Source organism: Ailuropoda melanoleuca, chromosome X, assembly GCF_002007445.2.
Source record: "Ailuropoda melanoleuca isolate Jingjing chromosome X, ASM200744v2, whole genome shotgun sequence".
In the NCBI taxonomy this organism is placed as follows: Eukaryota; Metazoa; Chordata; class Mammalia; order Carnivora; family Ursidae; genus Ailuropoda; species Ailuropoda melanoleuca.
Genome location: NC_048238.1, coordinates 31,034,448 through 31,050,526, shown reverse-complemented (window position 1 = coordinate 31,050,526; position 16,079 = coordinate 31,034,448). Strand labels below are relative to the sequence as shown.

The following is a 16,079-nucleotide window of genomic DNA, read 5'->3' as shown; positions in this document are numbered from 1 at the left end:
GGTAGATTTGTTAAAGATTAAATTAACTAGGGGCACCTGGGTGGCTCAGTCAGTTGTGTTTGATTCTTGGTATTGGCTCAGGTTGTGATCTTAGGATCATGAGATCAAGCCTTGCATCAGGCTCCACACTCAGCATGGAGTCTGCTTTAGATTCTCTGCCTCTCCCTGTCCATCTGCCACTCCCCCACCTCTCTCTCTGCCTATCTCTAAGATTAAAAAAAAAATCTTAAAAAAAGAAATATAAAATTATATTAACTAGTTATATGTTTCAATGAGAATTTTTGGTAACCACCAGGACAAGTACATTGTTGCTGAAGAGTTTCTTTTATCTTTGGTTACACCAAGGAACTGGGGTTCTCATGTTGCTTACCTACTTATATCTTTCAGTTATAATGGGGGCAAGACAAACCCAGTGTGTTATTTTTTTATGTATGTATGTATGAATTTGAAGTATTAATGAACATACCAAGTAACTTTAAGTTCCACAGAACTAATTTCTGTTTTCTGAAAGGAAATGTAGAAAATCACGAGGCTTCCCTATGAACTGTTACTGATTTTTAGTCCTTGGAACTTCCCCCAACCAGCCCTGAGATCTTAAGGAAGCCACTCATTATCATTATGTCATATCCTAAATATGACACAAAGGCACTGGGCTCACCTGTGGTCAGATTATTCCACCCAGGATTTCACGTTGGGGTGGTAAGTGGTAAATGGACACAAAGGAAATCTGTTCAAGGTATAAGGAAAGAAAGCTTTGAAGCCTCAATTCCCCTTTTGCAAGAACAGCTTATCTTTCACTATTTAATAGTTATCTTTAACTACTGTGCTTCTGTGTAAATTCTGTTTCACAAAAGGAGAAGAAAAGTTCAATTGCATTTAAAAATGTGGCAGAAAATCACACACTCTACATTTTTTTTCACTGATCACTCTACTTTTTACTGGTTCCAGGATTCTCTTTCTATTACTGACATATAGTTGTACAAATACTTTTTCAATTCTAGTAGCCATTTCTTGAGATTCTTCTTTATTCTAGAGGGATGAAAAGGTTGGTAAAAATGATATTCAATGACTTAAGCACTGTCATTTATGGTGTTGATGCATAGGGGCAAACTATGCCAAACGTTCCCAGCAATTTCCAAATCAGTGATTTTCTTAAATGAAATTCAAAATTAAAGCTAGTTATAACTGACATTTTTTGCACTTATATTTAATTTTTAATATTTTTTTTAAAGATTTTATTTATTTATGTGACAGAGATAGAGACAGCCAGTGAGAGAGGGAACACAAGCAGGGGGAGTGGGAGAGGAAGAAGCAGGCTCATAGCGGAGGAGCCTGATGTGGGGCTCAATCCCATAACGCCGGGATCACGCCCTGAGCCGAAGGCAGACGCCCAACAACTGAGCTACCCAGGCGCCCCAGTATATTTAATTTTTGTTACTGTCAAAAGACATACTGTACATTTGTGAAAAATATATCTGTATAATTTTATCTGTAATCCTTTTTTTTCCTTTTTTTCTTTTTTAGTAGGCTCCACGCCAACGTGGGGCTTGAACTCAAGACCCAGAGATCAAGAGTTGGATGTTCTACCTGAGCCAGGTAGGCACTCCTCATCTATAATCTTAAAATACAAACATTATTTCTAGAAAAGAGGTAAATGTGGAAAGAATTATTTCCATTTTAATATGCTTTAATTTGATTTTTAACATCACGATTAAAATTTATATTTAAATATTAGTGTTGTTAACTACTTTTAAAAAATAATGGCAATTAAATGGCATAAAGAAATACAAACACATAGATAGAATTAGAGAACTGGAATTAAACCTAACTAATAAATCACTTTTTAATCTAATTCAGACTCCTCTCTAGATTCTGCAGGCTTAATCGAAACATTTCTAACTCTTTAAAAATTTTATTTTGAAGTCAAAAGACCTCTCCAATATAATTACAGCTCCAGGCTTTGAGAATCATTGTAGTTAGGGAATCATCACAGTAAATACTGTTGAAAAAATCCTCTAAACGGTTCTATATCTTTTTTTCCTGAAAAAAAAGAAAAAAAAATCCTAGAAAGGAATCATCTCTCAATGTATGATGATAAAAAATCAGGAGAGGCTTTCCTTACCCTAAACTGAGCCCTTTACACGCTGAGACAAGAACCCGCATTTTCCCTGATTTTGAACTGAATCCTTACCAACCATCACTCGTATTATCACAGAGGCTATGTATTTTCTCAGAGGTTACAATTACAAATCAAAGATCACCAAGACATATCTTCTGAAGAGCAAATACAGACAAGTTCTGCATCAAATGTATAAAACTACACACTCCCAACTAAATATGAGGAGGTATACATAAAACAGTCTGAAGAAAAGGAATAAACATGATATGCTCAAAGAGGTAAAGTAACTTTTGTATGAAGTAAGATTCTACCAGTCCACAGTGTCCTCAGAAAGAAACAAGGAGAAAGCTTTAAATCTGGCTGAAGATTTTATGAAAACTAGTAGAAGGAACAATCTTAAATAAACATAAGCAATTTAAAACTGTATGCTAGAAGATATTTCACAAGTGTAAATATGAAACAAACAGCTTGAGAAACAAATTGAGGTCAATGATCCTTGACAATATATTTCTCAATCAAAGAGAACACTTCATAAATATGGACATATTTATACAGATCTGTTATTGTCACAGGACTTCAAATTTCATTTTTGATTTTTTTATACAAATTAAAAAATCCACTGTTACACATTTAGCAGCTCTTGCACATACAATATCCTTTAGTGGGAATTAGGCAGCCCTGTTAAGGAACACTTTCATTTTTATTTCCCTTTCTTTATCCTCGTCTGAATAAAATCCATCTGGATGTGTAAACTGCTCCCTAAAGGAAAGCTGAGTAAATTCAGAACACAAATTTGCACTTATGGTGTCAGGTCCTTGCACATGAAATGGGTCTCAAGTGTCTCAGAAAATTTGCCCTTCAAAGTACCTAACTTTCACGTTCCACCACCCCAGACCCCATTCATCAAATGAATCAAGAAATCATCATCTCATTGCAGGTGATGGTTAGTTACTATTAACCAAAAATTGTCCCTTTCACTCTGCTAAACCTGCTTCTTTAGAAGAAGCAACATTTGTCAAGGGTTATTTTTTTTTAAGTTTATCGATTTATTTTTTAGTAATCTCTACACCCAAGGTGGGGCTTGAACTTACGACCCTAAGATCAAGAGTCACATGGTCTTCCAACTATGCCTGCCAGGTGCCTCAAGACAGAAAACATCTTTATAGGTGCTAAAATGAAGTATCAAAACATTCATTTTCTGCCTGGCCCCTCCCTTCTTATGTAGTTTTTTTTTTTCAATTTAAATTCAATTAATTAACATATAATGTATTATTAGTTTCAGAGGTAGAGTTCAGGGATTCATCAGTCTTATATAATACCCAGTGCCCATTACATCACACGCCCTCCTTAATTTCTATCACCCAGTTACCCCCTACCCCCATCCCTCTACCCTCTAGCAACCCTCAGTTTGTTTCCTATGATTAAGAGTCTCTTATGGTTTCTCTCTCTCTCTGATTTCATCTTATTTTATTTTTCCCTCTCTTCCCCTTGACCCTGTTTTGTTTCTTAAATTCCACATATGAGTGAGATCATATGATATTTGTCTTTCTCTGACTGACTTATTTTACTTAGCATAATACCCTCTAGTTACATCCATGTCATTGCAAATGGCAAGATTTCATTTTTGATGGCTGAGTAGTATTCCATTGTGTGTGTGTGTGCGTGTGTGTGTGTGTGTGTGTGTATACACCACATCGTCTCTATCTGTTCATCTGTTGATGGACATCTGGGCTCTTTCCATAGTTTGGCTATTGTGGACACTGCGGCTATAAACTGCTAAGGTTTAATATATCATATTGATACTTCTGTTAATTTTGGGTTGGAAACGAAGTAGGTAAAACCCCTGTGAAGTGTTTAACTCCACATATTTTGGCCCCAATATATCCTTACCTGTCTCAGCACAGTGTCATGTAGAGCACAATGAAAGGGCACCACCTTTCTGGGGAGATATGTAGGGAGCCTTTCATACATGTAGACACAAAGCATGAGCATCAGGATTGGATTAGGGTCACAGATATCCGTGGCCTAGTTTCAGTGAAAATAAATATAAATTAGAGTATATACACATGCAATATATAAAAAGAGCTAAAGCATAGTACATCAGTTACTGAATTACATTAAAACATTTTAAAATGTTACTAATTGACATTGACACTGAATTGTAAACAGAGTAAACAGAGTATTACTGTCAATGAGAAGAGCTTGACCTAAGTGTTAAAAGATGAATTAGGTGTGCTCTCAGTATAACAGTGACCGCACAGCCTCAAAGCCTTCCACCAAAGCTAGTCAGAGGTCATAAAAATATTATGCACTAGAAATACTGACTCATGTGACTAAGACACTACTCCTGATTTAGAGTACCATAAATAGCAGTAAAAGAAAACAGAGAAGTAAACAAACGACCAAAGTAAAAGAAGGCAAGAATTTCAAACAAAAACTCAAGGGAGAAGGCAGGACATGAGATAGCCTTGAAGAATGCTTGGGTCTCCAACAGATTGTGTTTGGGGGCAGAAAAGGATGTATTCCATCAGAAAGGCAATGAACTACAGTGCAAGGATATAGGGAAGTACAGTGTTTGTCCGTTAAAGAAGTACAGTTTGTGAATCATGTGTAAGGTAAGAAGGGACAAACACTGTGTGAAAAGACTAAGGAGCGCCAAGGCCACACTGTGGAGGGTGTGGATGCCAGGGTGAGGGCTTTGATTTCTAAACAAGGAATAACACAAAAGCAACAATTCAGGCAGATCAGGCAGGGGGGTGGTTAGGGAGTACTTTTCCCAGAACACACAAACTATAATAAGTCAGAAAATGTAATCACACTGATACCCAAGATAAATTAGTGATGGTTGATGGAAAAGATTTGAGATAAAAGCCAGAATTGCAAAGGAATAATAGCAGGGACAATCAACATAACTTGAATGTACATTGAATACAAAAAGTAGAATCAGGAATAGGAGGAAGGATGTACTACCTATGATGTCATGGAAAAATGTGAAGGTAGTAGGGGAGAGTTACTCATAGCAAAGAAGTATTGAGAATGGTCTAAGGCAAGGATTCAAAGACATAAAACAGAACTGAAAGATAAGCAGCTCTGTCATTATCAATGAACAGGGAGCCCTCTACACTTCCATAAAGTGAAGAATTACCTATGACTTAATGGCTCACATTCAAGTTAGTAACTGAAAGTGATGGAGGCCTGGCTTGGAAGTGCAAATAGTGTGGGAGCCAAGGAGACCTAATGCATTATGCGGACCTAACACAGCTGACTCTGAAGTTCAGCAGCAGTCACCATCAAATAAAAACAGCTCCTCTGATCATCTGCTAGTTCACATTCCCAAACACATTATTTTCTTTCTTCGGAAGAAGAGAAGAGTTTGTTCTTTCGTGTTCTGTCAATAAGCGGTAAGACTAACCAATAAAGGTGCCTGGGGAGGAGATTTTTAGTAAAAAAATAAGGGAGTTGGGCTGTCTTGGCAGGGTAGAAAGCTGCTAGTGAGTACAATTTGAGGAAAACTGAGAAATACACCAAGACTCCAAACTTTCTCATCAGAATTCTATGGTCGTACATTTCTATGTGAAAGACAGTGCAAGTCAACACATGAAGGAAAATTATTTAAGATAAGAAAAAACTAGGGGCGCCTGGGTGGCACAGCGGTTAAGCGTCTGCCTTCGGCTCAGGGCGTGATCCCGGCGTTATGGGATCGAGCCCCACATCAGGCTCCTCTGCTATGAGCCTGCTTCTTCCTCTCCCACTCCCCCTGTTTGTGTTCCCTCTCTCGCTGACTGTCTCTATCTCTGTCAGATAAATAAATAAAAAATCTAAAAAAAAACAAAAAAAAAAAACAAAAAATAAATACAGAGTTTAATTCCCACAAAGTGAAGAATATAGCCCTTTGGGATGGTCCTGCCTATGAATGTGATTCGAAGAGGGCTGTGGGGCGCCTGGGTGGCTGTCAGTTAAGTGTCTGCCTTTTGATTTCGGCTTAGGTCATGATCCCAAGGTTGTGAGATTGAGCCTCAAGTCGGGTTCCACACTCAGTGGGGGTTCTGCTGGATTCTTTTTCTCCCCCTCTCTCTGTCCCTCCCCCCCTCTGCACGCTCTCTCTCTCTTTCTATCTCAAATAAATTTTTTTTTTTTTTAAAGAAGGCTGTCTAAGGTGATGGGAAACGTGTTTGTTGCGGAAAGGGTAAGACTAGTGGGAGAACACTCTAGGCTGAAGTCTAAGGTCAATAAAAGCCTTTTGAACACTTTTTTAAGTGACTGCAGCGTAAAATATATAGGTAACAATATAGAATTAGTCCCAACACTCATCATTGAAAAAGACATAATGGGAAGAAAATGCAATAGTTTGGAAATTTTAAAAAAATATGCTTATCTTAATGGGAAAAATGCATTTGATTATTAAGATATTAGACTGAAAAAAAAAAAACCCAGAGAGAACAGCATCCTTATCTTTCCTTATAATAAATTTCAATGAAAATAACCTAAAGCAATTACGCTTTAGTCAATCCTTGGCTTAAAAATCCAAATGTTAACATAAGTTTATTTTTATTATTTTGTTTAAAATAAGACTTTCATGTGAAGTATCTTTCAAAGACATAATCATTACTTTCTCTATACAGGTTTAGCCTAGAAGAACTTCAACTGGTTTGCTGAAGATGGCGGTATATAAACTGGATTAGCAAGGGGTGGTGAGGTTTATCGGGGTTTATCGACTATAGAACAGGCTCCTCTAGAGGGGTATAAAGCACCGCCAAGTCCTTTGAGTTTTAAGCTGCTGCTAGTAGTTCTCTGGCGGATAATTTTGTTTGATAAATTATCTATGTTTAGGGCTAGGCATAGTGGGGTATCTAATCCCAGTTTGAGTCTTAGCTGTCGTGTAGTCAGAAATTTTAAAGTCACTTTCGTAGTCTGTTTTAGTATTAATGGTAGCTTTTTACAGCCTGATCATACTTTAACTTTAGTAGAGAAGATTTTTCTTTTACACGCTTTACGCCGTAGACGTATTAACTCGGGTTAATCGTATGACCGCGGTGGCTGGCACGAAATTTACCAACCCTTGGATTAACATGGCTTAGTCGAACTTTCGTTCATGGCTTAATTTTTATCACTGCTGTATCCTGTGGGGGTGTGGCTGAGCAAGGCGTTATGAGCTACCATAGGGTGTGCTTGATACCCGCTCCTTTAGGTCATTTAAGGGGACTTAAGGGGCATTTTCACTGGGGTGTAGAGAAGAACTTCAAATGGTCCATTTTTCCCCACAAAGATAGTATTTTCCAACTAGCCTAATAAAAGACAAAGAATTTAAAAAAAGGTCGTAATAGAGAAAAACGCTGGAGTAGAAACCTGGTAAACCAAATTCAAGCCCTGCCACGATCTTGACTAAATCAATTGGTTTCCCAAGGCCTCAGTTTTTTCATCAGTAACAAGAAGAAGTGAAATAATATCGACTTTCACGGAGGATTTAATTTGCTACAACTTCAAGAAATCACCAGCTTTCCTACTGGACACCAAACATAACTAGCAGTGCCCACTGACATACTGTAATTCTACAGAGAACATTGTTGATTACCTTCCCCAAAGCAATTTTCTCCTTTCTTCTTCCCTAAGAATCCCAATTTTTGTGGCTGTTTCATTACTTTTATCAAACACTGGTTTAGTTACAAGCATGGAATGTAATTATGGTCAATGACATGTAATGAGAAATATGCTGTGAACCACTGGAAAAGGTTTACCTTACGGAAAAAGAGAACTGCAAGATGAGGGGCTACTCAACCAACTTCAGGAGTAACTGTATAAAGATGTTACATGAGAATTTCAGGAGAAACTTTGTGATTATTAGTGCACATGCCTAAAATAAAGCCAGCAGGCTGAGAAGCGCTGAGCAAAAGTGAATCTCTAATAACTTTATTGAGCAACTGACTGACTATGCTTATAGTCTTCCTAATGCTTGACTTTGTCTAATGTAAAATATTGAATTTGTTTATTTTTAAAGCACTTTCACATGTGAATTCTGTTAATGTTAAAAGCATCAAACTTGATAAAAACAATTTTTTTTTTTGAGAGAGAGAGAGAGAGAGAGAGTGAGAGAGAGAGAGTAGGGGGGCAGGAGGAAAGAGAGAATCTCAAGCAGGCTCCATGCCCAGTGCTTGAGGCCAACACAGGGCTAGATCCCACAACCCTGATATCATGATGTGAGTAAGATGCTAAACAGACTGTGCCACCCAGGAGCCCCAAAGACAAAAATTTTAAGAGAAAAGTCAGATTATCTATTGAACCTTGGCTTCCATCACTACTCAGTGAATTAGGTATAGTACAACCTCTACGAATGTTGTATTTATTTTTATATACATTTCTTTACATGAGAGAATAAAAATACATTCTATACTGAGCCCAAATAATTCCCATCATATTTTTGTTTTAAATATGAAGTATGTAGGGGCGCCTGGGTGGCACAGCGGTTAAGCGTCTGCCTTCAGCTCAGGGCGTGATCCCGGCTTTACGGGATCGAGCCCCACATCAGGCTCCTCCGCTATGAGCCTGCTTCTTCCTCTCCCACTCCTCCTGCTTGTGTTCCCTCTCTCGCTGGCTGTCTCTATCTCTGTCAAATAAATAAATAAAATCTTTAAATAAATAAATAAATAAATAAATAAATAAATAAATAAATATGAAGTATGTCACAAAAGGGAGAATATGTAAACAAGTGTTATATTTCAGATGGCCCGATTCCACAACAGAACAGAACAGAACATAGGCACAGAAACGTAGCTAGCTGATTCCACAGTTGCAAAGAAGAATGTAATAAATAAGAAACTTAAACATTAATAAATATGTCCAGTGGTGAAATTCATTGGTTTTAAATGTGAACCAGTGCTAAGCATCAGCATTAATTCACTGTGGCTAAGTTAATTTAATATTTTTGAATTTTGTCATTTAATGTGGTTGGTAAATCCAGGTTGATAAAAAAAAAAAGTTAAGGAATTGGAACTGGTCAGTAAAAGCTTGGCAATTATAAGTTAACTGTCAGTTCCTTCATTCATCAAATCTTAGACACCTTCTCTACATTTTTTATGTATTAGATACTCACATTTTAAAATATTTTTTGGCTATACTATAAAATAAAAATTTTGAGTCAACATATCTAAGGAAATAAAAAAGCAAAGAAGAGAATCACAACGTATAATGATTTCTATTTTCGAAACAAAAATATTTTGAGTTTCTGATGAACCCCGACCAATTCTCAAGGGCCACCTTGAACAACAAATGTTCCACGTAACATCTTGGTTCCCTTACCAGAATGATTTCTGTCCCTTCTGAGTCCCATAGCACACTGCTTCTATGTATACTGTGGCATTCACTATCTGCTTTGCATCAGCTCTTTTTCGTATACTTGTCACTATTAATAACATCTTTGAAGGCATGATTGTGGTTTAAGCATATCTGTACCCCTTTCAGGTCTATCCAGTGTCTTTTATGGAGGATACTCAGTTTGTTGAACTGACGAGAATTGTAGATTTTTATTCTTCCAAACCAAAGTCTTTCATGGAAGTTTATCTTTAAAACTCTCTTATAAAAGAAACTTCTGGCCAAAATCCTAGAATACAGTTTCTCGTTACAACTATAACAATATAAAAGAATGTAAATGTCAGACCTGAAACTAAGTGACTTTAACATGCAAGTGACTTGCATACAAGGAAAAAGCAAGCCATTATGAAATGTCATTTTTCCAGCAGGTATGAGGAACAACTTTATACCAAGCCATGTGTGGGCACTGGCATCATCAATGTCTCTAGTGTCATGGAACAGAAAACTCAGGTTAAGTTGAAATGGCTTTCTCCTGTTTCCTTCTTTTGTGACTGTTCACAAGGTCCGGCAAACCTCAAATGTGTCCTGTATCAACTTATTATTTTAAATTCCCATTCAAATGACATGAGTCAATACTTTCCTCCTTGACCAACAAAATTATATTTTGATTTGTCTGTGTTCCCTGTCTGCAGTCCCTCTCCAGTGAGTCCACTGCCATCATAATTCTAAGAACAAATGCCATTATTCCCATAATACCAACACAGCAAATTTCTGACTTTTTATGTTGATATCCAATATCCCAATATATACCTATATCGATTTTTCTAATTCCAAAATTCAACTAAGGCAACATATTAACAGAATTTCCTTACTGTATGTCATGTATTCCATTCAACATTCTGTTTATGCCATTTCCTCTGAGTGAACACCTTCCTCTCTTACCACTACCAATCCAAATCCAATCCACCCTTTGAGACTCGAAATAAGTCCTGCATTCTCTACAAAGTCTTTGATGGATCAATCTAGACCATATTGAGCTCTTCCCTTATCTGAATTCTATACTTTGTTTTTTTTTTTTGTTTTTTTTTTTTTTTTTAAAGATTTTATTTATTTATTTGACAGAAGATAGAGACAGCCAGCGAGAGAGGGAACACAAGCAGGGGGAGTGGGAGAGGAAGAAGCAGGCTCATAGCAGAGGAGCGATGTGGGGCTCGAACCCATAACGTGGGATCACGCCCTGAGCCGAAGGCAGACGCTTAACCGCTGTGCCACCCAGGCACCCCTATACTTTGTTTTTTGCATCCACTGACAATTACATGAGTAGAATGTTAGTAATCATTGAACATGCATATATCTTAATAATTCAATGATTTTATATATTCTTCAAAGTAAGAAATCATTTTATTTTAAAGATTATTTATCTGAGAGAGAGAGGGAGAGTGACCAAGAGTGGGGTGGAGGAAGGGAGGGACAAAGGAGGAGGGAGAGAGAAACTTAAGCAGACTCCACGCTGAGCATAGAGCCCGATGTGGGGCTCGATCTCACAACATGGACCACGATCTGAGCTGAAAGCAAGTGGGACACTCAACCAACTGCACCACCCGGGCACCCTAAGAAATCATATATTGCACTATTTCATTATTCTAAAAAAGGGCTCAAAAAATAGTAAGCATATTATGTGCTTGATTATTGCTATTGAGTACTTGAAGTGAAAGGCGAGATGGAATTATAATGTGGAGATACAAATGTAAAAATGTATATTGCCATTCTGATCTCTACACGAATATTTATTTTAAAACAAAAATGAAAAATTGTCTTTTTAGCTACTAAACTAAAAAATGATAATACATCTATATTCAAACAACTCTGCTCCTCTAATTCATTCTTAGAGCCTGGGGAGTGCTACTAAATCACTCAAGCTTCATTCTTAGGGTTTAAGAAAGCTGGACAAATCACTAGAACTACTTTCTTATCATGCACAATTGGATATACATAATTATATATAATTCAAAATATACAGTAGATTTCTGTGAAGTTGTATTTCAAATTCCATATTTTAGCAGTACCCTACAAAAAGACTGCTTCAATTTAGATTTAAGATAAATGAACAAAAGAATATTAAAAGGGGTCAACTAACATTTTTACAAAGAAGACATACAAATGGCCAACAGGTACATGAAAAGATGTTCAGCATCACTAACCATGAGGGAAATGTAAATCAAAACCACAATGTGATATTACCTCACACCTGGTAGAATAACTATTATTATAAAGAGGAGAGATAAAGTGTGGGCAAGGATGTAGAGAAAGGGGAATTTCTGTATGCTGTTGGTGGAAATGAGCCTTGTTATAGCCATTATGGAAAACAGTATGGGGGTCCTCTAAAAAATTAAAAACAGAACTACCAAATGGTCCAGCATCCCTACTTCTGGGTATATATCCAAAGGAAAAGAAACCAGCATCTGAGAGATATCTGCACTTCCATGTTCAACTGCAGCATTATTCACAATATCAAAGATATGGAACAACCTGTCTGTCAATGGATGAATGGATAAAGCAAATGTGGCATACAGTGAATCTCATTCTCAATGGGGAAAAACTGAAAGCTTATCCCTTAAGGTCAGGACAGGACAGGATTGCTCACTCTCATCACTATTGTTCAATATAGTACTAGAAGTCCTAGCCTCAGCAGTCAGACAATAAAAAGAAATGAAAGGTATTCAAATTGGCAAAGAAGTCGTCAAACTCTCTCTCTTCGCAGATGACATGATACTTTATGTGGAAAACCCAAAGACTCCACCCCAAAATTGCTAGAACTCATACAGCAATTAAGCAACATGGCAGGACACAACATCAAGACACAGAACACGATACACATACACAAATACACACACACACACACAGTGGTAACTATGTGAGGTGATGGATGTGTTAATTAACTTGATTGTGGTAATCATTTCACATTGTATATGTACATTCATCACATTGTATAACTACAAAATTCATATTTTACAAACTAAATATATATAATTTTTATTTGCCAATCATACCTAATGAAGCTAGAAAAAATACAAAAAGAAGAAATTCATATATATGGAATATGTGATATATAGCCACCCACCTGTATATCCATGTCAAAGCCAATTTCACGAAGTGCATTCACAATAATCAGGCAATTGTGCAGATAATGTTCAGAACGTTTTGGTTGTGTGTACATTTTTTCAAAATGAGACTCAATCTGGAAAAGACAAGAATCAAATCTTTTAGTAATGGAATAAAAATTGCTGCTTTTTAACTGTTCTCTTTAGTTCAGCAAAGAATCATTTAAGTATTAACATATGTCAGTAGTAGATTATTATAACCAAAATACCAGAATAAACAAAAACGGAATGTGGGCCATTCGGATTCAGGTGTGATTTAAATTAAAACACTAAGAAGTGTCGGTTTATAAAAAATACTCTGAATTTTAAAAGACTCTTACCAAAAACGGACAATAGGCTCCCAACTGTGTTGCAAAAATAAGACCATCCAAAAGGTCTTTGTCAAAATTTACTATCCATCTCTCAGAGGGAACAACTCCTGTTGAAGAAAGAGAGTAAATATAACATTAGTTTTATTTTTCTAAAAACGATACCTTATGATATCTGTCTGAATATATTCATTCTGATATTGTCACTATATAATACAGAATGTATTTAAAATTGGCAGACATTATAGAGAAAAATGCTTTCAAAATCATTCTCATTGTGGAGACATTTATTGCCCAGTTCAAACATAAAGAAAAACAGAACATGTGCCTGGCTTTATTTCCCTGGTTTTCAACGAATCACTGATTCATGATAGGCTTTCTTCCAAAGGGACACACAAAAGAATGAAGAAAGGATCTGGAATTTTCTATTCCTTCAAAAGGAAAATGGATTGATGAATAAAGGACAATGAGAAAAATGAAAAAAAAAAGGAGAAAGGATGTCTTACAGAATTTGAGCAATAGTCAAAAACATTTGTCTTTGCTTGGAAAGGAAAAACATTATTATGGAAATAAAAACAAAAATTAAACCTCCAAATAATCATAAGGGAATACTATGTAAAACTATATGCCAACATATTGGACAACCTAGAAGAAATGGATAAATTCCCAGAAACCTATAAATCACCAAAAATGAATCAGGAAAAAATAGAAAACTTGAACAGACTGATAACCAGCAAAGAAATTGAATCAGTAATCAAATAACTCCCAACAAACAAAAGTCCAGGACCGGAGGGCTTCACAGGTGAATTCTATCAAACATTTAAAGAAGAGTTAATATCTGTTCTTCCCAAACTATTCCAAGAAAGAGAAAAGGAAGAAAAACTTCCAAATTCATTCTATGAGGACAGAATTACCCTAATATCAAACCAGAAAGAGACACCACTAAAAAAGAGAACTACAGGGGCGCCTGGGTGGCACAGCGGTTAAGTGTCTGCCTTCGGCTCAGGGCGTGATCCCAGCGTTGTGGGATCAAGCCCCACATCAGGCTCTTCCGCTATGAACCTGCTTCTTCCTCTCCCACTCCCCCTGCTTGTGTTCCCTCTCTTGCTGGCTGTCTCTACCTCTGTCAAATAAATAAATAAAATCTTTAAAAAAAAAAAAAGAGAACTACAGACCAATATCTCTGATAAACACAGATGCAAAAATACTCAATAAAATACTAAAAAATTTTGAAAGCCAATAATACATTAAAGAAATCATTCACCACAATCAAGTGGGATCTATTGCTGGGTTGCAAGTGGTTCAATATTCTCAAATCAATCAATGTGATACATCACATCAATAAGTGAAAGGTTAAGAACCACATGATCCTTTAAATACATGGAGAAAAAGCATTTGACAAAGTACAACATCCATTCATGATAAAAACCCTTAACAAGGTAGATTTAGAGGGAACATACTTTAACATAAAGGCCATCTACGAAAATCCCACAGCTAACATCATCCTTAATGGGGGAAAAATGAGAGCTTTTCCCCTAAGGTGAGGAATGAGACAAGGATATCCACTCTCACAACTTCTATTTAACATAGTACTGAAGATCGAGCCGCAGCAAGCAGACAACAAAAAGAAATAAAAAGCATCGAAATCAGTAAGGAAGAAGTAAAATTTTCCCTATTTGCAGATGTCATGATACTATATATAGAAAACCCAAAAGACTCCACCAAAAAAACTGCTAGAACTGATAAATGAATTCAGTAATGTTGCAGGATACATGATCAATCTACAGAAATCTGTTGCATTTCTATAAAGCAATAGTGAAGTAGCAGAAAGAAAAATTAAGGAATCAGTCTCATTTACAATTGCAAGAAATATAATAAGATAGCCAGGAATAAACATATCCAAAGAGGTGAAAGACTTCTACTCTGAAAAGTATAAAACACGGATGACAGAAATTGAAGATGACACAAAGGAATGGAAAGATGTTCCATGCTCAAGGACTGGAAGAACAAATATTGTTCAAATATCTATACTATCCAAAGCAATCTACACATTTAATGCAATTCCTATCAAAATACCAACAGCATTTTTCACAGAGCTAGAAGAAGCAATTCTTAAATAAGTATAAAACCACAAAAGACCCAAATAGCTAAAGCAGTCTTGAAAATGAAAAGCAAAGCTGGAGGCATCGCAATTCTGAACTTCGAGTTATATTACAAAGTTCTAGTTATCAACACAGTATGGTACTGGCAGAAAAACAGACACACAGATCAATGGGAGAATAGAAAACCCAGAAATAAACCCAAAACCACTTGATCAGTTAATCTTGGACAAAGGAGGAAAGAACATCCAATGGAAAAGGACAGTCTCTTTAACAAATCGTGTTGGAAAACTGGACAGCAACATGCAAAAGAAAGACCACTTTCTTACCTCATACATAAAATTAAATTCAAAACGGACTGAAGACCTACATGTGAGACCTGAAACCACAAAAATCCTAGAAGGGAACATAGGCAGTAACCTCCTTGACATTGACCATAGCAACTTCTTGATATGTCTCCTGAGGCAAGGGAAACAAGAGCAAAAATAAACTACTGGGACTACATCAAAATAAAAAGCTTCTGCACAGCAAGAGAATCAACAAAATTAAAAGTAACCTACCTCATGGGAGAAGATATTTGCAAATGACATATCTGATAAAGGGTTACTATCCAAAATATATAAAGAACTTAGAAAACTCAACACCCAAAAACCAAATAATCCAATTGAAAAATGGGCAGAAGACATGAATAGATATTTCTCCAAAGAAGACATATAGATGGCCAACAGACACGTGGAAAGATGCTCAACATCACTCATCATCAGGGAAATGCAAATGAAAACTACAATGAGCTACCACCTCACACCTGTCAGAATGGCTGAAATCAATAAAATAAGAAACAATAATTTGGGCCATGATGTGGAAAAAAAGGAATGCTCTTGCACTGTTGGTAGGAATGCAAAGTGGTACAGCCACTGTGGAAAACAGTACAGAGTTTGCTCAAAAAGTTAAAAACAGAACTACCGTTAAGATCAAGAATTCGCATTACTGGGTATTTACCCAAAGAATACAAAAGCACTAATTCAAAGGGACACGTGAAACCCCACATTTATAGCAGCAATATTTGCAACAGCCAAAATATGGAAGC

The 16,079-nt window shown here is 36.5% G+C and overlaps 1 protein-coding gene across 1 annotated transcript in view; it reads right to left on the bottom strand.

The window, feature by feature from the left end:
- Positions 1-16,079, bottom strand: part of CFAP47 (cilia and flagella associated protein 47) — a 484,475-nt gene that overhangs the window by 257,405 nt on the left and 210,991 nt on the right. The window contains exons 34-36 of the mRNA XM_034649559.1: positions 12,906-13,003; positions 12,546-12,662; positions 4,010-4,144 (exon numbers count right to left, since the gene is read on the bottom strand). Coding sequence (XP_034505450.1) covers positions 4,010-4,144; positions 12,546-12,662; positions 12,906-13,003 — 350 coding nt within the window. The remainder of the gene's footprint in view (positions 1-4,009; positions 4,145-12,545; positions 12,663-12,905; positions 13,004-16,079) is intronic.